This window comes from Genypterus blacodes, unplaced genomic scaffold (genome assembly GCF_046128005.1).
Source record: "Genypterus blacodes isolate CSIRO-AG114 ecotype Tasmania unplaced genomic scaffold, CSIRO-AGI_Gbla_v1 ptg000007l_1, whole genome shotgun sequence".
NCBI lineage: Eukaryota > Metazoa > Chordata > Actinopteri > Ophidiiformes > Ophidiidae > Genypterus > Genypterus blacodes.
Window position 1 is genome coordinate 3,541,492 of NW_027466821.1, and position 26,874 is coordinate 3,568,365.

The 26,874-nt window shown below is 44.5% G+C and overlaps 1 protein-coding gene across 7 annotated transcripts in view; it reads right to left on the minus strand.

Annotated features, from left to right (window-relative positions):
* Positions 1 to 23,581, minus strand: part of gramd4a (GRAM domain containing 4a) — a 34,355-nt gene extending 10,774 nt beyond the window's left edge. Inside the window, exons 1-6 of one of the 7 annotated variants that reach the window (XM_076152059.1) lie at positions 23,443 to 23,581; positions 16,291 to 16,504; positions 10,653 to 10,773; positions 1,601 to 1,721; positions 557 to 598; positions 155 to 216 (exon numbers count right to left, since the gene is read on the minus strand). In XM_076152059.1, the coding sequence (XP_076008174.1) occupies positions 155 to 216; positions 557 to 598; positions 1,601 to 1,721; positions 10,653 to 10,773; positions 16,291 to 16,504; positions 23,443 to 23,450 (568 nt within the window). In that variant the 5' untranslated portion in view covers positions 23,451 to 23,581. The other 6 variants (XM_076152052.1, XM_076152074.1, XM_076152068.1 and 3 more) reach the window with 6 other exon arrangements.
* Between the last annotated feature and the right edge of the window lie 3,293 nt (positions 23,582 to 26,874).

Genomic DNA, 26,874 nt, shown 5'->3' on the forward strand with positions numbered 1-26,874 from the left:
GTGTAACGCACTCTGCAGTGAGAGCGTGTTTTTGCTCTTAACACTCCTCATAACAGGAATAGCCCATCTACACATCCGACACCCTTAGCTTCCTTCCTTCCTTCCCTCATACTCCCACTCACCATCCCTCCCCTCCCTCCCTCTGGGGTCTCACCTGTTCCGTTGTTGGAGGGCGACTGCTGTTTCCGGGGCGGCTGCGGCGGAGAATCCTCCAGCCTGAGGGTGGGAGAGACAGGGGGGGGAGTAAATAAGCCAAGTGATGAATAAACGACTGCTGACAAGGGAAGCGAGAGGGGCGACTTCATCAGTGCCAATCTGCTGTTGCAGTGATTAATCTTAGTGTTACAATCTCGCAGCAGTTAGTTCACAAATACGGCGAATGCCAACACAAACAGCCCCGCGTCCAGACAAATGAAAAGAGATGAGACGGCGCACACACACCAAGCATTCATACTGTTAGTAGAATCTCACATTGAAGCTTTACACCACGTTTCAGCTCAGATAGAATCAAGATGTTCAAAGAATGATGTAGCTGCTGTCCTGTGTGTGACTGTACCTAATGGTGGCGCTCCAACAACTTCTGACTGCACTGAAGCGTCTGGTGAGGTCAGAATACAAAGTCACATGCTTTTCACAAGGAGTTATGTTTACCGGCTCAAGTATCGGCACAAAGTTTGGGATCCAGATCAGCAATTTCAAGATTTGAGATTTCTAAAATATCTCCATGCAGCTTTGTTCTTTTAAAACACACAAGCCATGACTCATTCACAAGACATAATACGATAGAATGAAGCCCAGCTGCTGTTACACACATTCACACCATTATACCAGCTGTAATGCCTTGCTCAAGGATTCTCCCATATGAGTTGCTGAGCAAGAGGAAAAAGCTTGTTTATTCCAGCTGGATCCTGAGCTGGGAAAACCTCCCACGTGGTTCACCTCCTTGGTACATCGTTTACTGTCCCTTTAAGAACAATGAGGAATGGTGTTCCTCTGCTGGTAATCACTTGGAGAGCGAGAGCGGAATTTCCCATTGGCATTGATAAAAAGTCATCCGATCACACGTTCCCCCCCCCCCCACAGAGCAGTGCTTGATCACCCTGAGTTGCGGATGGGGGGGGGGGTGGGGGTCACAGTGTGCACTTGGTGACACAGGTCGTCATGTGACCTGCTTCTGTCTTCGCTTCTCAAACACAACACACACAAACACACTTCCTTGTGGAATTCCCCGCCTAGCAAAGCTGCTGAGGCATCTATTTATATCTGAAACCTTGGGTACCGCGGACACACACACACACACACACACACACACACACACACACACACACACACACACACACACACACACACACACACACACACACACACACACACACACACACACACACACACACACACACACACACACGACTATTGACAAGATGGGTTTGGAGGATATGTTAGAAAGTGCCGTGTCACGTTTTTCTGTCGTCCTCGCATTACTTCACATTTCTCAGATACTGTTCCATCTCCTGTCCCACGCCCCTCTCCTCCCCTCCTCCTCCTCCTCATCCACCACCACATCTCCCTCTCTCCCTCCCTCTCTCCCCATCTCTCTCACCTGGACTTGAGCACCTCGTTCATCTTCTGCTCCAGGTCCATCCTCTTGCTGCGCTCCCTCTCCAGCTCCTGTCGCAGGGAGTCCACGTTGGTCTCTTCCCGAAACTTCCTCAGCTCCTCCTCTGCAAGACAAAACGCGCACAAAATTGGCAAAATCTCAAATTTTTGCTTTCCATCTGACACATTTCATAAATACATGTCCAGCACAATCCTACCTATCTATCCTCTTGTATCTTAGCGTGTTTGTAAAATCCAGACAAATAAGTGTAAGGAAATATCAAAAAGCACCATGGTTGTGTTTTTTCAGAGCCCAGACACCCTTTATTCCCTCCTCCTCATCACTCTGCTTCTGGCATCAAGCGGTTTCATATGTCAGAGCGTTTGGAGCCTGTGGTGCAACATCGGCGGTGTTTCCTCTCACTCCATTGTCCCTTAGTAAAGGGCACATGAATATTGAAGGAGGAGGCCGCCAAGGTGCACACACAGATGCGATACACCTGTGTGTGCATTTATTGCTCCACAAATATTAAACCTTACATATGAAAATCACACCCACACACCATCAAAAATAAAGACTCCTATTGATTGACGGACAGGCCGCTCTGCTGTAAACGCAAATACTCTCTCTTGACGTCCTCTAAAGCGCACAGAAGACTTGTTTTGGAATAGAAATGCGAGCTGCAAAAGCAAATTCTTTCTCTGTTTATTTTTCCTCCCCCATCATATCTCCACAGCTTTTGCAATTGCGAAACATTCATACTGTTATCTTGCTCCGCAAACAGCAAAACCAACTGCACTATTGACCTCAGAGAGTGGTGCGCCTGTAGCCTCTGCCAAGACAGGCCAAAAGAAAGATGGCGCAATAGAACATCGAGGTAAACAACGTCAGCCGGTATATTGTGTCTCCCTTCTTCTGCCTGACATTACTTCATTACACAGAGGAGGGATTCACATTACAAGAAGTCATCTGTCAATTTGTTTCTCTCTTACATCCTCATCTTTTCCCATCAACGCTCTCCAGCACCTCCTGCAACTAAAGCATTGACCGCCATGTTATCTTTGAAACATTACACCGGAGAACAAAAACACAAGATGTGCAGTATTCATTCTTCCAGCCTTCCTCTCCCTCTGTGCCACCTGTATACGTTCACAGCATTTATGTAAACATTACGGCAAGGCTGTGTGTGTGTGTGTGTATTTGTGACAGGTTGAGACAGACACAGAGAGCGTGAGAGAGGGAGAGAGAGAGAGAGAGAGAGGGGCCAAAGGTTGCTGTAGACTAAGTAGCTTAGCACTTGCCAACTGTAAACCTATTAGATAAACCTCCCCAGGCAGCAATGCACCCTGGGTAGTGTAGTCAATACTCTGTTTACAGTCCATAATCAGTGATGTCCTACATTCAAAGTGCGATTCACATTAGAAAAGTGATAGAAATGTAGAAATGACGTGCGTGAATCACTTAAGCGCTACATAACGTTGTGTGCGTCAGAGATGGAGAGATCCGGTACAATCGCTCCACACAGGCCCTCTACATCTGATAGCATATTAATAAAGCTGTCATCATGCCCATTCTGCTCCTAAAATTGGATCACCGTCTTTCTATATTAGTCTCTATCCTAGGTTACAATATCACAAGGTCTCCTCAGCTTTTCTGCAGTCTGGTCGCAGGACCATTTATCTGTAACACAGACAGGACATTAGTTAAATGTCATGCCAGGGGATGTCACTTTTAATAGCACTGACCTTCTCTCTGATGCAGACATTCTTGTCTCCAGGAGTTGGTGGGGGTGGGGTGGGGTAGGGGGGCAAAATCAAACACACCTGTGCCAGAGGGGCTTCGGCACATTTTGCCATGAAAGCAGTGGGAAATGGTGAAGAAGCGATACGGAGGGCTGTCGTGATGCAGAGCGAGGTCAAGCTGGCTACAGTGCTCAAGTTCACAAGTTCATATATACAAAACATGTCATGTCAGGTTGGTATCACTTAGCTGAACTTTCCAATATTGAAGATGAGCAACTTACTGAGGTTGAGGTTGCTTTTGTGGCTTTTGATCTTATCAGCAGCTCCACTGAAGAGCACCTCAAAATGGTCAAGGTCCCAGTCCTCCATCCTCTAAACAAGCTGACCTCCTTCTGTCCTGAAGTCGAGCCACTTCTACAAAGTCCTCCGATCGGGGCCATGCAAACCTTTCAACGTCCTACCAATACGCTCAACCATCACATGTAGCATCCAGCGGGAGAGCAGCAGACATGTCGTCCATTTAGCATTCATTCACTCCCAGATCGCTTTAGCACAAACGCCTCAATAACCGCACAAGACTAGTCTGACAGGCATCCAAGCAACCAGAGTAATGGCTGGTGGTCAACGATGGAAGCAAGTCTAAGTGTGTTGGGCAGAGGGTGACATGAGGAGGGCAGGGGAGGTAGAGAGAGGTGGGGCTTTGGCTGCCTAAGTGGCCCTGGAATCTGAGAGTTCTGAGCACACTGGACCCGTCGGGAACACACTTTGTGCACATTGACGGCTTTGTACATGAATTGGGGTCAATGTGTGTTATGCATTGGTTGTCTTTTAGTTTGCCGTGTGCATGTTTGGGTGCAGGAGTGTCCATGTGAGGGTGCATGAGTTTGCAAAAACACGGTACATAACTCCAGCACAGCAAATCCTTTTTCATCTAATCAGGCACAGTTTAAGACCTTGACGGCAAAGCGCTGTGTGAGCCGCTCAATCCAGGCCAGAGACAATTGTTCCATTCATTAAGGGAAGGTGGGGGAGCACGGGTTCAGAAAGAGAGAGAAAGAGAGAGAGAAAGAGAGAGAGAAAGAGAGAGAGAGAAAGAGAGAAAGAGGCAGGGAGAGTGAAGAGAGAGAGAGAGAGAACTGGCACATTCACATCCTACCCATTATCCACAGCATTTAACAAAACATTTGTAAACTTAGACAGAAAGACGGCTGCCAGCTGATCTGCAGTTGTTAATACTAATCGAGACACAACACACACACACACACACACAAATAGGACAAAAACTCAGACATGTGGTAAACTGTATTAACGAGCCAACTGTCATAACAGGACATGATGTAGCAAACCAACATTGTTTATCTCTAATATGAGATCTTGGTCCTTTCAGTGATGAAAAATAACATCTTTGATCAAGAACGTCTGTCATAACATCTGGGTTTTCCAAAAAGCAGTTCCATGGGGAAAGGGAACATCCATGCAATTGTATCTAATCATTTATTTCCATAATTCTGATAGTTGACTTGGATAAATCCCCTGCGTCTTTGGTCTCTGCGGCCTCGTATCTTTCCGTCCCTGTTATCTCTGGCCGACCTAGATTTCGCTCACTCAAAACATTATGTTGACTTCACACCGACCCACACAAGCTTCTCTACAAACATGAAACAAACGCTTCCATTCTTTCTCGCGTGGTGCCGTCATCGCCGACCTCTCGGTCAGAGGGCGCACGGCCAAACTGCCTGATAGGCAGAGCGGGAGAGCGGCTGAGCGTCCTCTGTCTCCGTCCGTGTCAAGATTCCTGTATGTCTGCGTGTGTGGGACTTGAGGGCCTCGCCGTCTTTTTAGCATTCAGTTGTTGTTTCTACACTGTGACTTGGAAAGCCCAGGGACTTAGGCGTGTTGCTCAGAAGCACTTTGACAGAAGAGGGAAACAAGACAAGAGCTGGTAGTGGCAGTGAATACGATCTTTGCTTACTTCTGCCTCTCTGCCCAGAAGGCCACCTGCTGGATTCTCACCCTTTCATCTAGAACAGGCTAGGACTGGATCATGAGGGGTAACCAACTACAATGTGCCACCTCCACGCAGATGAATTCCAATCAGACTAAAACACACAACTTAAGTCCAAATAATCCAGACATTGATAAAACACGTGTTTTGTACTGTGGTAGACTTATGTAACCTCACTATGTAACATATCCCCCCCTCCACTCCTATTCCAATATCACTTTCTCTTTACATGTCCTAACCAATTTCTAACAATTACTCTTTTGGTTTTATTAAATGTGATTTTAATTGGAATCAGGCACATCCTGCGGTGTTGTACTGTTCTTGTGTACATGAATTAATTAGGTTTATCTGAGAAGATGGCTGATTAGTACGCAAATTCTAATGTCCTGTGGTGCTATCATTCTGGAGTGTTACATAGTGATGCGTGTGTGTGTGTGTGTGTATTGTTTTGTCAGTTGCGTTATTTACCTCTCTTCTGCCTTGTCCGTCTCCTTTTTAACTCCTTACGTGCAGTTTATTTTCTTTAGATTTAACTTAACTTACTTTCTACCGTTACTTTTGAGGTTATGTCTTTTATGAATATGCACTGACAAATCAACCTACAAACAAATACATTTTGACAGATATGCAGATACAAGGTTACGATACAATTCCTATTATGAAAACAATTCCATGGACTGTGCAACCTTGAACTATGTGTGTAGCGTTTCGGAGTGTGGGAGGTTTACAGTGAAGATCTCTGATGCTTTTCTTTACGACAGTCAGGCGCAGCTTTGTTGTACTTGCTGTTCCGAGTATTCTCCAGGCAGCAGGTATCATATAGCACATGATCCGGGGAAATGTGCAGAGCTTTACAGGCCCATTGCAATTTATCTTTGGATCTATTAGCCTTCAGTTACACTGCTGCTGCTGCAGTATGGACATGTGCAGAGCTGCTGCGTGTGTGTGTGTGTGTGTGTGTGTGTGTGTGTGTGTGTGTGTGTGTTCCTCTACCCGGTGTGAAGTAGGACAGGAGCTAGGACACCGTATTGATCAGCCAGTCACTGTAACGTACACAGCCTGGCCTGTTTTCCCGCAGTGACCTTCAGTGGCAGGCCCACTCTGTACAGTCTCAATAACTCACACACGTACACACTCCCATATACTCTTAGTATATAGTAGCTGTAAACCCAATATACCCAGTTATAACAGCCACGTAGAAAACAAAACAATGCTGTTTGCATTTGCTACACACACTCACATGCAGCGATCAATGCTTGTGTGTGTGATTATTCATGTGACTGGTGTTCTTCACGGCTTCCTACATTTCTGCTTTATTAGTTTGCCAATATTCTCCCGACCATTAGTAAAAATTGGATATTTGGCAGGGGGAGAGAGGAGAAACAATCTCAGAGGATAAACGTGTCGATAATTAAAGGAAAAAGGGGAAAAAGGCAAAAGGACAAAAAAAAAGGCAGAGTGAGAAATTAGAAGGAGGAAGTGAAAACAAAAAAGGGAAGAACAAAGGGGGAGAAGAGCGAGAGCAGGAAAAGCCAGGGACGTTAAGTCTGCCCGCGTAATTACATGATGTGATTTTCTATGGAGCAACTTATGGACATTTTACAACTAGTTTAACTGAGCTCAAGCACCCCCGGGACTCACTGTCTCTGATAGATTCCTCTGCTACAACTATAATAATCACATCACAGGGCTAATGCTCCAGAAAAAAGTGTGTTAGTTGAGTGCTTAGCGTAAATCCGGCCATGTAGAATACACACATTCACGCCCGAATGTATTCTGACAATGATGGCTGTAGATACGGGGGTAGTTTCATGTAGAGTGGCCACACACTGCGTTTACAGCTGGGTTGTGCTGGTGTCTGACCCTTTCAACGCTCTGAGCAGAATACAAAGTGCAGCCGGTCTGCATGTGAGGAGGAAACGCTCCGCTGCCTCTTTATTCAATTTGGGATAATTTCATAATTCTAATAGGAAATTTGTCAGCGTACACATTAATTTTGACATACGGCGTAATTAAAGCGACAGGACTGTTGCCGTGGAGATGGCAGCCATTATGTTGTGTGAGACGACAAGAGGGATTAAGGGGAATATCCGTTGGAAATGTGGTGTTCAACCAGAGTACCAGCCTAAGAGTGAGATAGAGCAGCAATCATTTACACGGCTGCTCTGCTGAAATAATAAAACAGCTTAAACAAAAAAAACATATTTCCCGGAACTATCTCCATAAATATTAAAAACGCCAAAAAAAACATTGGTGGATTGTCACGGCACCGCAATTCCATTATTGGGCCGGCCAGATCGCAATCATTTTCCGGGATGGAGCGAAATTACACGATATTGATCATCTCTGATGGGATGAATACGCCATTTCCCTTCTGAGATTAGTGTAATACCTTGGAAGACATTGGCGGGATGACACACGCGGGAACACACATGAAAGATGCAGATTTGCACCCAAATTGAACAGTTTCCTTCCTGGGGCCATGTGCCACACTTATCCTGTAATCCGACCAAGTAATAAACAAACAAACAATGCAAGGGAACATATAATCCTCACATCCTTTGTAAAATATGAAAACTGGGCAATATAGAGTATATCTCCATATTTGCTCACCGCAAATGAAAAACAGCGTATTCAGTGTTTTCTGTTGTCATAATCACTGTTCGTGTAAATGCATAAACCTTCATGAATGGGGGAAACAATCCATACATTGAGGAGGATTGTGGAAGTAGATATAATCCTCAACTGATGAGCTGACACAACAATTATTGGTTCAGTCAATCATTCAATGATAAACAAGAGAAGCCAAGGAACTCTGAACGTCTTCAGGCCTTTACCAGCAAGTTCAGTTGCTTAAGATTTACTTTTCCTTGAAAGTAGATGCAAATCTCTGTTGTGGGAGCCATTGCACACTGAAAACACACACACACACACACACACACACACACACCTTTGTACATATGCACAAACGCAAAGAGAATGGAAAAACTGCTTTACATAAAGAAGAAGGAGGAGAAAAAGGTAGAATCAAGAGGAAAGGAAGGATATTAATGAAAGGCAAACTGAGATAGAATGTCTGTCTGTCTGTCTGTCTGTCTCTTGTATGTGATGCTGTGTACGGAAACATGGTTACAAATTAACCAAGTAAGTGCCCTCAAAATAGCCATGCTCAATCACAAGAAACGGCAGGGGAAAAGGCATGGGGTCAGACGACACACACACGCGCGCGCGCGCACACACGCGCACACTTTGGCATGGAAACTCAAGCCTCCTGTGAAGGCAAGAGACAATATACTTAAGCACCGTGTTTGTTTAAGCGTACAGCGTGGGCTCTGGCATTATTTTAGGGAGCTGAAAGAAAGACGTCAGAGAGAGAGAGAAAGAGAGAAAGAGAGAGAGAGAGAGAGAGAGAGAGAGAGAGAGAGAGAGAATACGCCCACACTCGTTTCACTCTGAGCCTGGAGGAAACCAAGAAGCCCAAATACTTTACTTTTCACCTTTTGTTTTTAATAAGTGTGGGCAGGGTGGAAACAGAGACCTGAGAGTTGGGAGCAGTGAAAGTGGGCCTCATTCATATTTCAGGTGTTTAGCTGAGGGTAACATCTAGAGCAACTTGCCCTGAACAAGCAGGCACAGGTTGTTTGGACTGCTTAAGGGAACTAAAGAAGTAGAGCTCTGGGCAGCAATACATCTTTGCCAGGCTCAGGTCTTCTGTCATGTACCTCCCCCGGCGTAACGGATCCAAATATCACACAACTTCGCCGAGCTCAACTTTTGTTTGGGTTCTTTCACCACTTCCTCTGCTGTCGGAGCTACACTTCTAAGCGGCAGGGTTTTCAAATCAGCAGAGAAACGTCTTCATCTTCCTCTCATTCTTATTCTGTCTTCGCCTCCAGAGCTTCACGCTGGCACATGTTCACCAGCCTATTGTTCCTTCTGAAGTAAACGTTGGTCCTAAAATAGGACATCCTTTACAGAGCGCACAGCTTTGACCTTTCAGTGACGGAATCATCTACATGAACCACGAGTGGCTTGAGTCAGCGTGGTGGTGGGGATTTCACCTTGATACTCATTTTAACAAGCCGTTTCCCATTCAAGTCAGACTTTGTGTTTTACCGTTTCCCTTTATTGCCGAGGCAGCCGAAAGGTTCTTACACAACTTATTACATAATGATATAATATCCTGCCAATCCTATTAGTATCAACTACAACATTGCACTGTGTGAGGAATCATACCCGCCCACTTCAACATTATATGATGGCTAATGACTATATGAAGTGTAGGAAAACAGTGCAGAGGTCATGAGAGTGAAGCAGAAATAGAATAGACAATAACGAGAGTGCAGGGCAGACAGCACAGGCCTCCATTAGGTGCTAATGGATTGAATTGTCACGCTTCAACGCTCCCCGAAGTACAATTATGCCGACCAGAGATAGGGGGAGGGATTGAGAGACGGGAGAGATGGAAAAACGAGAGGAGACGGGAGGAGAAGGACACAGGCGGAGTCGGCAAGAAGCAGAGGGAGGAAGTATGTATATGTGTTTGTCGCAGCTGTTTTAACTGCTTGTGTGTGTGTGTGTGTGTGTGTGTGTGTGTGTGTGTGTGTGTGTGTGTGTGTGTGTGTGTGTGTGTGTGTGTGCGCGCTTCGTCCTTCAAAGGAGCCACAGCTTCGCGGGAAAATGAGTACGGAAGTGCCGTGGAGAGAGAGAGAGAGAGAGAAGAAATGAGTGGAAAGGACAGACAGACCCAGAAATGGAGAGCGGCATCTGAAACATTAGCTTAGCAAGATGAAAGGAGCAGGGTCAAAAGAGAGAGGAGGAAGGAGAAGGGCAGAGGCAAGGGGATGGGCAAATAGAAGCACACACACACACACACACACGCCTCAAAATTCTCATCATACACACGTGCAGTATAAGTAATAATTTAAAGATACAAGTTCAGGGGGATTTTTTTTAGAAGGTCTCCGACTCGCAATCTGAAAATGAAAATTGCAACTCTCTGAAGGCTGAACATCACAGCTTGAGTCAACGTCAGAAGATCTGAGGGTGTCACTTTCCTTTATGTGACCTTTGAGCCAAGGGTTAGGCTGCACAAACAACAGGCAACCCTGACACACTACTGACACTGCAGCAACAGAGCAGAGTCTGATTAGTGTGTTTAGCCACATATGGGTCCAATTTAAAGACACACAAATACTTTAAATAATGATCTAGATGTAGTGAGTAATTTGTAAGTCATTTGCAGGAAATAGGAGAGCTTCAGCCTGGTGTGGTTCTGCTCTGGGTGAGTAGGCGTGTGCATACTCACGGAGGAAGTGTTTCTCCAATAAGGCAATTTCCAGGTGACCCTTGACTTCGTTGAGTCGGTCCGACTCCGACCTCTGGTATTCCTGGATGGCTGCAGCCATGGTGGGAGACCCTGAACCTGCCTGGATGCACACATATATGAAACAGAGATGCATGAATACACAGGTGAACACACAAAGCCCACATGTATCAACATGAATATTCACATGTGCTGCTGTGTCATTTTACAAACACCGACTCATTCAGAAACACACAAAACGGGATATTTGGTTTTAAACTTACATGAAAAATGTATAGAATCAATAGAGCACTAGCAGGAATCTCTCTCTCTCACACACACACACACACACAGACACACACAACACAATCAGACTCATGCATTGTGCTATGACTCACACCAATGTTTCCTCTGCCGATTAAGCATCCAAGAGGAGGAAGGCAAAAAAAAAGAGAGGAGAATCCCTCCCTCCAGTGATGACTCACGCACCTCTAACTGAGGACTTCAACCCGGATTCACACACGCACACATGCACACAGGCAATGTGCCGGTGGAAGTAAGCAGCAATGCAGCAGTGAGTGTGTGAGAGACAAAGAAAACTGAATGAGAGGAGAGGAGAGGAGGAAAAGGGAGGAGAGGCGAGACGGCCGTGTTACTAGATGATGAACACTGCAGAGCACCACTGCTCGGCAACAGCAAGGGTCCTGCCACACACGCACACACTCTTACACACACGGCGCTGCAGCAGCTTCTCCCTAGCAGCAAGCAGCATGGTGTTTGTACGAGTGCGTGCCTGCATAGACACACCGCAGTGTCTTTAGCTGTCAGAGTGAAAGCGAGACAGAGGGCGAGAGAGAGAGAGTGAGAGAGAGAGCGAAAGTGAGAGCTAGAGGGGTAGAGAGCGCGAGAGAGAGAGAGAGAGAGAGTGCATGGGAACAGAGCCAAAGCCTAACAAGGCAGGCGGGAAGAGGAGGAGAGAGAGACCAAAGGACAGAGAGAGACGGAGGGGGAGAGGTGGAATGGAGTCCCAGACTGACGGAGAACTGGAAAGAGAAAAGGGTTTCTTTCACAATGTCAAGATGAGGGGAAGGGGCATTGGGAGAGAGCAACGGATAACGGCAGATAAGAGGGTGTGGGAATGGAACAGAGGCCGGAGGAGAGACGGAGAGCAAATGAAGGAGGAGGAGAGGAGGGAGAAGACAGCTGCAGTGCTCTTTGCTTCGCCTCCTCAAAAGTCAAGTAGCAATGTTTTGGTGCAGAGACAAACAGCTTGAGGACGTAAATATGTCCATGTTGTGGCATTTGAAAGCGTTGCCGGGGGGGACAGTGATCCTCTCATCAGACTCTCCTGGTCAAAGTAGGTCGAGGCCTGATGTCACTCGCGATTATGGCTGATCAATTACTGCGTGTTCCCCTTTCAATCCCTCATGAGCGTGACTGATCTGAGCAAAGGATTCACACTCTGGCCTTGTCCCTGACTTACACGCCCCACACAATCTGATTTATTGCTGTTTTTCCATGAAGACGGAAAATTTTAATCGCCCTGTAACAGTTATTCCTATGTGGTGCTGTGGAGATATTAATAGCTTGTTTACTTCTCATCCTGACCCGTCGGTGATTGAAGCGTTACGGAAGATTTAAGAGTACAGAACGATTATTCATTTGAATGTTGAATTTCAAAACAGGGAAACAACCACAAATAATTAACAGACATATACGATCATTTTATTTTTATTAGATTTGATAATGACAACACCAGGCGCCCTAAAATGCTTTGTTATAATCCATTTGTCGGTCCATATACTTGTTTTATATGTTTATATGCCTTATGTAACAGGCTCCAACCCTGACACAAATAAAACATTGCTCATGAATAAACACCCGCCAACGTAAAAGTATTAAAAACAAATAAACAGAGACACATGCGGAAAGTCTCTCTGGCCTATCAGGGAGATTGAGGCCGACGTATCCTCGTCTTACACTTCCATCCCATCCTCAGGTAGAAGAAGTTTGGAGTGTCAAGGTCCAGAGGCTTTTCCTTCTCTCCTCTCGTCTCGTCTCGTCTTAACCTGCCACAAACCTCTGCATCGTGTCCACACTGCTGCGAGACACAATGCTGGTCATGTGGAGACAGGTGGGAGGTTCTGGAGGAGGAGGAGGAGGAAGATCTGGTCCTCCTTGTTGCAATAGCAGCTCCAGCTCTGTTGGCTGCTTCTGTAGGTCAGCAATGGTGCTCCTGCTGTGTCATGAAACCTTCAGCTTCTCTCTTCATCGCGCACCGCTTGTCCTCAATGAGTTTGATGAACACTGCCTTGCTTTCCTGCATTGAGAACTCTATTTCAATTGAGACCTCGGCACTTTCAGCTATATATTGTTTGACCTTTTGGTTGAAGGTATCTACTGACTGTTTCATTTCTCGAACCTTCTGCTCATGCTCCTTTATCATCATCTCTAATTTGACACCTTCATTCTTCATTAGAAACTTCTTCCTTTGGCACTCTTCCTCTACAGGCACAATGTTATGGCTTTTACTCTTCCTCTACAGGCACAATGTTATGGCTTTTATGGTCTTCCTCAGTACAGGACAGACATACAATGGCCTTGTCTGTCCTACAGAACAGCTCCAGGGGCCTCCTGTGCTTCTTACACAGCCTGTCTTCCATGTTGTGAACCGGATCGATCAGCTTGTGCTTCTTAAAGCCAGGAACTCTCTCATGAAGCTCCAGATGAGCGCGGCAGTAAGAGGTGAGACACATGAGACAAGACTTCACTGCCTTTTTCTGCTGTCCGGCACAGACATCACAGGAGACCTCCCCCAGTTTGGCAGGTTGTTGGTTTGCGCCTTTTGGAAGCCGCTTTGTGAACTCGGCAGCCATCTCCAATATGACATCTGGCCTGCGAGACAAGATCATCTTACACAACGGACACTTGTCACGCCGTAGCTATCCCAGTACCTGTTAATGCAGGATTTGCAAAACGTGTGTCCTCACTGAATTGACACAAAGCTCTGTGAAGATGTCCAGACAGACGCAGCACATCAGCTGCTCTTCATTATGACGAGTGCCAGATGAAGCCATTCCTCTAAACACAGAGTGAAGAAGTACAGCTACAAGTCAGTGAATTAACTCTGTGTGATTTAGCAGGACAAGAGTTGGACAGATGACTTGGACAGACTGACAGTATGAGTGTTTTTAATATAAACTCACATGTTCAGTGTTCTTTCTCTCTGTAGAAGCATTTGAGTTTAGTCCGGACACTAATGTAACGACAAGTTCCTTCACTCTGCTTTTGCTTTCACTTTCCTGTCAGAGAAACCAAGCCTGCTCCTCCCAGTTAACCATTTAACCCTTCACGTGTCTTTTGAAAAGGACACAAATCCTGCCAGTGACAAAGAACATGAAGCGGACCAGCCCGGGAGTAGAGTTTAGTCAGATTGGAGCACCCACTTTGTAAAAAACACAAAAAATAAATGAGAAAAGGTTGTAAGATCAAATCACAAATTACTTTGTCTGAAAAACTCCGATTTGGTAACCATGACATTCCTACAACAGAATTGTAATCAGGGCGATTGATTACAATGCTGGACCTTTTGTCATTTGAAAAGCTTTTTTGTTTTTCTCCACAACACAAATATCAATGCGTGATAAGATACAGAGACTTTAGTTGAAATGCTTGCCAGGCAAGAATCTGACACCACTGATGACTCAGGAGACGCTTTGAAGATGAAATCAAGAATCTAATCCAAATACAAAGCTCAACCAAAACTGAGCTGTGTGATGTGACAACTGGCAGATTTTGCATTAATTTACTCAAAATAAAATTAATTGATTCAGAAATGAGTCCTCCAGAATTGGAGCTTGCATAATGCAGATATAAGTTGTTTACATGTTTGATGATGTAAGCATCGCTTCTATGGGAGATGATGCAGTTATCTTCAAAGATGCAGCAATCGTTACCGGCACAAGGGAGCAACCAGATCTAGCAGGAGCGATAAGGACAGAGGCCAGCGAGGTCACAGGAGTCCTGCACACGCAGTGACAACGCACCATCTGTACGCCCACCTCACGCCTACTTAGTATGGATGGCACAGGCTACTCTGTCCAAACAAAAAGAAAGGAATGTTGTCACCAGAGGGTGGACACAGTGTCCTTCTCCCCCAGACGCATGTTATGTGATATAATGTTGGAGGGAAGAGAGAGACTCATGTTAGAGTAGGGGGCAAGATCATGCCTGTGTGTGTGTGTGTGTGTGTGTGTGTGTGTGTGTGTGTGTGTGTGTGTGTGTGTGTGTGTGTGTGTGTGCCAGCAGGAAGGACATCTCGCTCGGTCTATTTTGGGTCTTTTGAGCGTGAGTCATCGGTGCTGTTGATGTGGGCGATGCCTTCCCACCGGGATGGCAGACATGCATGCCAACACCAGCACACATACCAGCATTTAAGATTTATACCAACTCAGTCACTCTGGCGTTCAGACAAACACGAGGGCATGAATGCACAAACACATCTCACAGGCACACACACAATTATAAAAGATGACAGTGGACAATCTGATGGACTGACAGAGATACTTCAGTCTACTCAGACAGATGAGTAATGTCCTTTTCATCTGGGTATCCAAGATGATAAAAGCATGTGCATGATAAGGAGAGAGACTGGTGAGGATGGAACTCACTCACTCACTCACTCGCTCGCTCACTCACTCGCTCGCTCACTCACTCAGAATTGCATGAGAGCGTCTCGGTGATAAAACGCGAACTCAACCTGATGTGTATATCCGCCTGTGTGAGTGTGTTTGCAGAGAGGCTTCGTCCTGTAGCCCAGCCCTTTCTCCCACATCCTGTCCATCTCTCCCTCTCTGTCGATCTCGGAATTCAATCTTCCCCTTCTCGTGCCCCCACTTTAATCATTTCTTTCCTTCCTCTCGCTGCTCCCCTCCCCGTCCGCTCGTGTATCATCTCGCCGCTGCCTTCACTACCTCTCGTCTGCCCTCTGCCATTTCTATCCCACGTGCAGCTTTTCAACTTCATTATCTCTATCAGCTCTCCCCATTTGTGTATCGCGGACCCCTTCCTCCCTTCATCCTCCCTTTCCGTTCAGATCGGCGGCACTTCCTGCGTCCGGCGACAACCTGGCTCAGTGAACAAATAGGTGCCATCTTTCAGCCCTGTTTGTTCATTAGGCTCGGCGGTGGTGCTGAGGCGACATCACAAAGGTGAAACAGCAGCGTTTTGTGTTCTTCTGCAAGTGATGGTGGAGCTGTGCAGAGGTCACAGCCTCCTGTTCAAAGGGAATTATTCATGAGTGCAATAACACAGAGCCGCCATCTGCATCTGTCACAGCCAGCCAACTGTTTGTGTACCAAAGATCAGCGATACTGAGATGGATAGATGGAGGCAGAGATTTTTTAAATTATGCACGGTAAGAAACGGACAAATGAGGAATAAAATCATTTTAACAAACATTTCTAGGAGTCACAAGGCTCACACACACACACACACACACACACACACACACACACACACACACACACACACACACACACACACACACACACACACACACACACACACACACACACACACACACACACACACACACACACACACACACACACACACACACACGCGTCCTATGAGCACTCACAGGGTCACGCAGGAGATCCTCCGTCTCTCTCAGGGCTGATTTGGGCTTCAGCTGCATGTCGTCGCTACATTCGTTGTCGGAGGCGGGCGGCGAGTCGGCCAGATCAGGGAACTCGTCTCTTGTCCTGGGGCCTCGAAAGCGGATCTTGTCCAGGCGCTTTAGCATGGTCAACACCCCGCACCTGGGCTTTACCTTAACATGGCGGACGGCAACCCTGCAGGGGACACAAAGGTCACAGGGGACAGAGGTCAGAGGCACGCCTGCGTGTAAAATGGCCATGAAGAAGGTTCCTTTAAATTCTTAACTTTGATATAAATGCTTTATTTGGAGAGTGAATAAGCTCATTGTACACAATAATTAACATACACAATAGGAAGCTTGCCATGATTACAATTTCTTGGCCTCCTCCTCCACAATTCCTCCCCATGGTGGAATATGATACAACACACACACACACACTGTGGTCGTCATTCTTCATGCAATGCGACCTATAACTTTGTTGCATAGCTCTACACAGGAGATGAAACCAGTAACCCTGTTAGAGCCATGCAGACCGCCTACTTTCACCCCCGTCGCCGGGGGTTGACAGCAGCAGAGCCGCTGACCTCATTTATCGATTTCATTTCCACAGCTATGGCGGTGGCAGTTGTTCTGGGGGGGGGGGGGGATTGTGACTTAGTGTGTGGACTTATTTGTTGCGCTCTAGCATGGCGGGACGACGGGTAACGATGACGGAGGACCGGTGACCGTTTGAGTCACCGTGAGCTTGTGTCATAGGAGTCGAACCGCTGCAGCGTTTCCTCTCAGCGCTCAGCAGCCTGGCGGCGCTGTAAAATTAATCCCCACTGCGAGAAACAAAACACAGAAAGGATTTATGACCTCGTTAAGGCGCATCTAAGTAAGCCAATATAAGCCGTCCACAGCGTGACTGAGCGATACGTCACCATAAGTATCCAAGCAGGGCCAAGCTCTAAAGCACAACAGGTGTTAAAAGTGCTACTGGCAATACTTCAATAACACCGGCTGAGGCCGCGGTGTTATCCTCACTGCACCCGTCTCTCTCTCTCTCTCTCTCTCTCTCTCTCTCTCTCTCTCTCTCTCTCTCTCTCTCTCTCTCTCTCTCTCTCTCTCTCTCTCTCTCTCTCTCTCTCTCTCTCTCTCTCTCTCTCTCTCTCTCTCTCTCTCTCTCTCTCTCTCTCTCTCTCTCTCTCTCTCTCTCTCTCTGAGACGAGTGACATTCCCTTTGAATACTATTTCTTCATTTAACGAGAAGTCAGCCCAGATGAAGACAAACGCGTTACGTCAAAGAATCGTCACTACAATTAATCATCCTTTCATGCAGTTGTTGCATTATGGACTGCTGTGCTTTGTCGTCGAGGAGAGTCCAAACTGCAGCTCTGTGAGAGTGAGAGTGAGAGCTCAGACAAAAGAGCCTGTTGGACCTGCAGATGTTTGTTATACTTTTTGAAACAGCAAAGCTCACAGCTGTGGCCAGGTGTTGTGTGGGTTGCGTTATGTTTTCTATCCCTAAAACAACTACAGAGCAGCCCTGTGATCAACCCTTCATTTATTCATGATGTAATGAAAAGTTCCTTGATGTCTTTGTAAAAATAGAGGCGCCGACAGAGGGACGATAAAGTGAGAAAAAGCATTTGAGCGTGAATTTGAAGGCGCGCCGCTTATTCGCTCATTCGCACCCGTAGCCAGCACACCCACACGGCTAAATACAAGTGGAAATTACAGAGGCGACTGCTGGGTTGACCTTTCCTTGCCGAGCGGAGAGTGGAAACACGGTGAGGGGCAGGTTAATGAGCGTTTCCCTCCTCTCGTCAACACCTCTGTCACCAATGAAACTGTTCTCACACCGTTCAATGGGATTCTCACACACACGCGGCTTTGAATTTAGCTCGACAAAGGCATTGCAAGCTGCAGAGCTCAAACTAGAGTGACTCATAAAGGCCTCACATTATGGATGCACATTATTCTTAGTCATGTTCTCCATTTGGACTTGTAGCTTCTTTAATAAAATCTTAATGAATTTATCCCTACACACCGCTCTCTTTTGCCATTCTGCACTTTCCTGTCACATATTTTAAATGTATTCCTCTCTTCTACATGCTCCTCTCATTGTTCTGCAGATATTTCAACCCACAACAATGGAAGGATGAAAAGAGGACAGGAGAAGGAGGAGGTAGATGCTTTGGCTCAAGGTCTGATCACTGTGCAAATGTTGCTGCAGGGAATAACACACACACACACACACACACACACACACACACACACACACATTCACACACACACACACAACCCTCATGATTCATTTGTTTTGCTACAAATATGTAAAGAGACCTGCACTGTCAAGGGGCGACACATTCACAAAACAAACGGCGAGAATGAGCGTGCGAGGGCTGTTTACATGCAGGTAAACACCATCTAAACAACGCACACAAGCTCCTGTGCTTGTGTACTGCTGCATACAGTAGTGAAGTGTGTGCACCTATTTAAGCCCTTTGTGTATCAGCTGCACAGGCCTATGCAACATATGTGAGAGTCTTATGTGCGTGTGTGTGTGTAATCTTCAGCTAATGACCTGTAGTAACATGGAGGTTACTCTTGGTCACGGGGGTCGTCACACTTATTGCAACAGCCAATCGCTGTCGGCCTTGTGCTTGTCTGAGGGAGCGGTTAACCATTTGACCCTTAATCCCAACACGCCTATATGTGTCAGTAGATGAAATGCAGTTCAGACACTTACAGGTGGAGCAGGATGGGTAATTTGATTGCATTCCTCTGTGCGTTTCTTTATGACCCAGGCTATTTCCAATGGAAGTACTCAACTGCCACATACTGTACATGCTGGGGCTTGCGCACAACTAGAACATTTTTAGTGAGAGTGAAATTTCTGGGACATTAGACGAGCCAGTTTTTTTATTATTTTACTTTCACAGTGTTAGAACGTTGACGTCAAAGCTTTGTTCTTGTTTCATGCAAATGCCACCGTGTTGCGTTTGTGCTTTGGGGGCTGGGGAAGACCTGGTTAGCTTTTCAGGCGCTCCCATTTGTATCTGCTGTGTAAAACAATGTAGGGTGATGTCGACATGATCCATGGCGAGATCCATAGTGAGATCAGATGCCCGTGGCGCTATGGACCGCGGACTGTGCAGGAAAGTCAGGCAGAAAGGTCGAGACAGAGGTCAGGTTGCTTTGTGACTTCTGTTTTGTGCATTTGTGCAAAAACTCAAATATTGCAAACAAATATTTCCACTTTTGTTTTGCTTTAGTGCAGCGTTTTTCTTACAAATCATTGAACATTAATTTGCCAAACAATAATGGAAACAGATTGTGCAAAATAGGGGTTTACATGCAGCCAAACAGAAACACTGCCCATCCGCACTAGACTTCTGTCAACGTACGTGTGTTTTACGCAAAAACTGCCAATGTAAACCCAGACATGGACATCAACACCACCCTGAGAGATTTCATTAGCAAATGTTGACCAGTACAGTCTACTGCACCTGCATATATTATGGAGTGACAGATGGTCGCCCAAGAACAAAACCTGCCTAAATGCCTCAGTGAATTATTACTGCCAGTACTAAAACAAAGCAGGCTGCCAGCTGCTGCTGTATATTTTCAAACTAGTATGGGCAACTATCTGTCTTCCTTCTCTGTTTCAATCACAATGTCAGGATGACTGTACAATGAAACACACGTGGAAAAAGGAATTTGAAAAAAGAACCACCTGCCCATAAAATGGATAGTAGTGTATGATGCAGACAAAAGGATATATAAACAGTAACAAAAGAACAGCAGCTCAATGCCCTCTACCCTCCTACACCAAACAAACCCGCAGATATATACAGTCCTTAGAAAACTACACAGAAAACACATGGGGATTTTCCTGTGTGAGTGTGCTGGCCATGATTGAAGACCTGAGATAAGATACTTGATAGAAAATGTGACTCAAGAATGCAGCCCCCCCCCCAAAAAAAAAAAACACCTCCACCAGGGAGAACCAAGGGGCTTTATCTGTGGGGAGAACAATCAAGTTTCAAGTTCCATTCTGACTTTGTCTCAGAAGTGGACAACGAGGACAGTAAGAAAACATGTGGGAGTGTGTCCTGGTTACTTTCTTGCATTCTAGACAGTAGTTGAGTTTTGCAAGATTAATCTACAGTACGTGAGGTTTGAAGGGTACGCAATTAAATATCTTGTCTTCATCCTTAAAACAAGACATGGCTTCCTGTTCCATTCATTCTAACACTGACATCTGAGTTGTGTACACTTCAACTGCTAAACTAACAACTAAAACACCTGTATGTGTGCTACCTTCTGTTCAATTGTCAAGAGTGACACGCAATACAAGCAAGCAAGCAACTTATTACCCAACAGTCACGATTTCAGTCTACTGTTATAGTAAATGCTTTCATTAAACCATGTTTTCTCTGCTCGCCGTCAGCTCAGGGATGGAGTGGGAGGAAAGGAGGACAGTATGGATATGATGAGCTTTAATTAGGGCTATATTTGTCACATGCTGTAGTTGGAGGCAGAAAAAGAGAAGAAGAAATGTTCTTTTAGGTTTAAAGAGCATACAAGTCACGAGTCGAGAGTAAGAAATCGGAGAAAAGGATAATCAGGAGTGGGGACATGATGAATGCTAACGCTTCCAGACTGCCCACTAATGCAACCCTCTGGCCATTACTGTAAGAACCAAGAGGACAGAGGACAAAGCTCCATACAACAGGTCACAGTAACTCTAATAGACAGGCAGCATTTTCCATTTACTTTACTACAACACTTTGCCATGTTTTTCCAATTTGTTTTCCCCGGAACAAGATTAGACAGTGAAGGTTAGTGTCTTCAAGAGCTACACCATTTGTGATCTTGTAACAATCAGAGGCACTCCACTTCTGCCGTTATATTAACTATGTAAACAGGAAGCGCTTTAAAAGGGCACCAAATGTGCGACCTTGTTGGCTTGATTTGAAGTTGCGGTGCATTTGTGTGAGCTGTTAAATCAAACAAAAGAACAAGCACATAGGTGTGTTGAAAGGGTAATACTGCAGTCTAATACAGTACAAACAATGTAGATGTATGTACAGTATCCAAAGTAGAAATGTCATTATTATATACCTGCAATTAGGTTATTTTTGTTATGTCATAAACTAAATGTGTGTCATCCTTTAAAAGCAACGATAAACTTTGTTGGAAGACTTGTTGCCACACAAAGATGTAACTGGCACTTCATCAATTGACTTCCTCCATGAAATGGGAGTCAAATGTAGTTAGATTGGATTTATTTTTATTGATTTACTTATTGTCTCTTTGCCTACTCTTAATTCTGAGGAGCTGGATTTCTGTTGTTTTAGCCATTTGCACATTTAAACAAAATGTGTTGTTGTTGCTATTGTTAAAATCGATAGCACGGCGCGGAAATTTGTCGTTATTCGTAACACGTATCTGTGTCAAAGTGAAAGTTCGTGACGTATCCCTCAGCCAATCAGAGGTGACCATCTTTGAAATGTTCTCTAAACTGTAATTGACAGCATCCAATCAGGAGCAGCGACTCTCAGCTGTTCACCCATCCCGAGGTTTAGGCCTAAAATGATTACAAATGTCTCCGTTACACTCAATTTGAAGCTTGTTTTCCTCCACGGCGACATGACGTAATGACAAAACACGGCGTTTGAAGTTTCAGGCCTCGAGATAACAGTTTAAATAAACCCCCACAGGTTTGCTTTTAGTATCGTTATTACACACAAAACATACAAACGCAGCTACAAGGTAATATTACGCATTTGGAGTGATTCTAAAGACACATACATACACAAACACATACACGGGCTGTAGCAAATAAACAACAGGTTTTTCTAAGCGTAAGACGTTTAAATAACGATATGAAACAAACACGTATTCTTACCCAGCACGTAAATCGTAGCAAAGTTTCATGAACACTGAGATTGGCTTTAGTCCTCTGTATCCTTCAGTACACCTGCTGCTGCTCCGGACGTCCAAATGAACGCCAGCGTCTCAGGGCGAAAGCTGCCCACTTAGTGTCTCCATCATAACACCCGCCCGGCTCCGACACGGAATACAAATGTCGTTCGGTTCAACGGGAAACTATAGAATACCAGTTGCGTTGTGTCCCCCTCCTGCCCGGGGGAGAAGCGTGTGTGGCCCGGGAGCTTTAAGCGGATCCCCCCAGCCTGTATCTGGGTCTCTTGTTGATTTGGCTGGAAGGAGAAAAACGAGCAGGGGGGACCGAGGAAATTTCGTCAGTGTCCGTGAAGGTTTCTTAAAGGGACCGAGCACAGTGACGGGGATGCTTCACGGACCCCGCAACGTGAGCGGAAACGCGGAGATTGCTCCTTATCGCCGCCTTGTGGTTCACACTATGTACTGCTGTATTTTAAAACGAAAAAATAATCAAATAGTCAATATTCAAAAATGATACGCCTATTGTATAACTCACTGACTCTTATTTATTTATTTGAAGTGCAATCCAATCAACAACAGCAACATTATTATTATTATTATTATTATTATTATTATAACTAATAATAGTAATAATTATAATAATAATAATAATAATTATAATAATAATAATAATTAGATGTTACTCCATATTTTGTGTGATGTTAATTAATATTAATCATGTACAAACATCATTGGGGCAAATGTTTCAAGCTTCCTGCTATGGAAAGTTGCACTATTTAATTCCAATTTGTCCACACTTCTGCCAACGTTACTGAAAGGATTTATCCCTGTTTGATCATCTGAGGGCCTTTTGAACCAGATTGTTTTCATGTTTGAGAAGAGATAAAAGCCTGAAGAGAGCAAATAAGGAGGGCAGAGTGGGAGCTGGACTAGTTCCAAGCCACAATCATGGATCAGCCGTCACCTTTACAACCCAATAGGATGTAATAGCCTCATAAAACAAAACAACATGCTGGACAGGGAGATAAATCAATTCAAAGGTGCATTCATCTACTACCTCTTCATAGTAACCATAGCTACCTGAGCTGCAAAATAGCTAATACAACCTGAGTCGAGGATGAACTCAAGTCTGGGTACTGTACAAGCAGTATCCATGCCAACAAAACCCTTTCCACAAAACCTAAAATTACATTTCAGACCCACTTCAGCACTGACCTTTGCATGTTGGTGTTGTCAGAAGTGTTCCCAGTTATGGAGTGGTCTTCCTTTGACTATCCTCTTCTCGCTGAACTATGGACACACTGCATTGTGAGGACGTGCTTGATCAAACGGAACAAAGCAGAAGTAGGATAGAACAGCAGAGGGATCAAGAAAACAAAGAAAGAGAAACTGGAGTCAGCTGACTCCTGACCATCCAGATGAGACCATAGATTACGAGGATGTAAGCTCAGGGATCACCGGTCCTTTCTTCGTTTGCTGTCAGACTACCAATGAGGCCCATGCGGTTCAGTCTTATCCTCACAAGAACTTTGACCTGGTTGTCCTGCAGCTGCCCTGTTGTCACCAAAGATACGTCACCCAATAAGCCTGTATGAGACTTTTAAATGTCACCAGCATCTCTATTCCATGTTGATCTCTATATTTGAAAGCTAAATACAGCCAGTAAGAGTCATAAGTACCTTGTCTCAGGTGCTCCCGTGGAAAGGAAGCACATATCCATGAGTCCTTTAGCTGCAAACACATGAGGCAACAAAGCTGGAGAGAGACAGTGTCCGTTTGTCCGTGTGCCTCTGCCTGTGCTTTATAGTGCAAGTGTACTCTGCATTTACATTTGTCTAGGCAAATAAGTCTGAGAGAGAGAGAGAGAGAGAGAGAGAGAGAGAGAGAGAGAGAGAGAGAGAGAGAGAGAGAGAGAGAGAGAGAGAGAGAGAGGGCATCTTGTGGACATGTAGAGGCAAATCTGACATGGCTCTAAATTCTAAAAGGCTGTTGTTTGACTGTGAGGATGGGAAATATGCTGAAATGTATTATGATAATACACATGGAACAAACCCGTTTTTATGAACCTAAACTGAGTATTTTTTATATCCCACATCTGTTTTTGTAATCATAGTCCTTAGTCTAATCATGTCTGGGTTTAAAAAAATAAATATTCTTAAAAAAATCATAATGCTGTGAGAACTCATCAGAAGAAGAAGGTGCAGCAGCAACATTAATGACAAATGGTTCCAATGTTTTTGAATTAATTATTTAAAAGAACATATCTGCAATCGATATTAATGATTCATCATCTACCGCTGGAAACATGGAGATTTTTTGACACTGCAATCACACCAAACACACATACACACTTAGTTCATTGCACACACACAGGCCACAGTGGTCTCCTGGTCCATGATTGATGATCATTTAGAAATCCATTAAAACCCTCTTCACCCCACACCAGCGTTTCCTAGAGGGTTGCACAACAACACTCATTTAACGCAAACACGCAGAACATTCAGAGTAGATTGGAGAACACTTGGGCGGAAGGAAAGCCTGATGTGTGATGACTGAGGTGGCTGCGGATGCACAACACACAATCAGATGGTTGATTGCATACTGACGTGCTATAAATATTTTATTTCAATGTCTCCAAACAGATTATTAGAGATTCTAACAGAATGAGTGGTTTGCATGCATGACAAGTGCATACATACGTTTGATTTGCTGTATTTCTGAGGGCCTAATACTGATCAGGAAAGACCCACCTCTCGATCAAGTTAGCCAATCACTCACCTGTATTTAACAATAAACCGAAACCTAATTATAATGTGTTATAACGTAAGTATTTGTTTATCATTATTGTATTACTAAATGTTATATTATATAAAAATATATGTGCAAGTACATGTTTATGTATATGTAAATGTCATGATATTTCTTTGGAGTGGGGTTAACAATGATTGCTTTATTTACCTATTGACTTATTGTTACAATTCATAAATCAAAATGTACATGAAACAATTATTTATTGTTGCACTTATTTTTATTTATCTTATTTGTCATTTACATGCACCCAAATTAAAAACAATAGCCATTTTACGTCATACACGATGCATCCTACAATATGACCACTAGATGGCGGAGTTGGACCAGTCACGGTACTTCCTCCTGTGGTACTGCGTTACCATAGCTTCTTAAGGATGCCAACTGTAGCTGTCATGATTGTGAATAATTTAGTTGGCTTGGCAGTGATAGAACAGGGAGGGTACACGGTCATTCTGATAGAAGCCTGACGTGTCTTTACAATGTGCAGGGACATTACAGTACATACAGAAGAATGCTGTTCAAGGTCAGCTGAGGTGTTTTTGTTACCGATGATTCAAGCAAAATTAAAATTCAGGCAGTTTTAAAGTGAAGAACTTTGATAATTGTTTATTATCTATTGTTTCTGTTCAAAATGTATTTAAAGGAGCGTTTTGAGTATGAACTAAAGCACACAAGGTTTTATCAGGAATCGTTGTGATTCGGGTCAGAGTAAAGATTTTAAGTGGTATTCTTAAAGTACCGAAAGCATAAAAACGCATTTAATTTTGTATATAAAATGAATTTGTATGTTTTAGGAAGAAAAGTTTGACTATAATCATAACTGATTCACATTGAATTCAAGTTCAGATCTTAATTTCAGGTGTGATTCTAGACCAGACTGCAAATGGAGGAATTCATTTTCACAAGAATCAGATAATTCCACATGAAAAGTACGTAATGGTTGTCAGTAACGGAGGAATTAGAGATTTCACAGTGTGTTTGGAGTGCCTTGGCAAATCCCACACCTATCACAATTTGACACATTACCGCTCTTTACTTCATCTTTGTACCTCATGTCACCTGAGGGGAGGACTGGCTCCAGTTGCCATAACAACTGACCGGCCAATAGGCTTCTGAAATCTGACTCTGTCATCTAACCTTTCACTCTGCCTCCTCACAATAATTTACTTGGCAACACCCCGTTGGGGGCGGTCTGTGTGTGCATTGTGTGTCGGGTGAGACAGACTTGCCATAGACGCCATGCTTGGTTTCTGCTTTTGCATCATAAATAATACAAGCTGCTATCTACCCCTGACGTCAGCGTTACTTCTTTGAGGTCAGGGCTGCCGTTTTTCTTTACAACATGGTGAAACTACAGAGGAATGCTGTTACTTCTTATCCTCTCACTAAATGTTTAAAGTTCATTCCTTGTGATCTCGCACACTTTCATGGGTTTTCATAGCCTCAATCCACCTCTCTAATCCTCCGCCACATACAGTATAAACCCATAATCTGTTACATTTTTCTGATGAATTCTCAGGGATAAGCGTTTAATTGAGTGAGCCTACCTTGAATGCAGGTTTCTCATTAAAGTAGTGCTGTGGAAAGAAATGTCGCTAAGGTGCGGGGGAATCAACAGGAAACTAAACTTAGATGATGTTAACATTGATCAATCTTGCCACCATAGTCATATTGTATAATTATAACATTAAAAATCACTTTTCAGCAAGCTTGGGAAGAATCCTGCTGGTTCTGTCCTTGTATGTAAACATGTACAGCAGTAAAGGAGGCACTGATTCATGTAAGAAATGTGTCACCTCACACATACATGTTATTTATAAAAGACTACAATCGCGC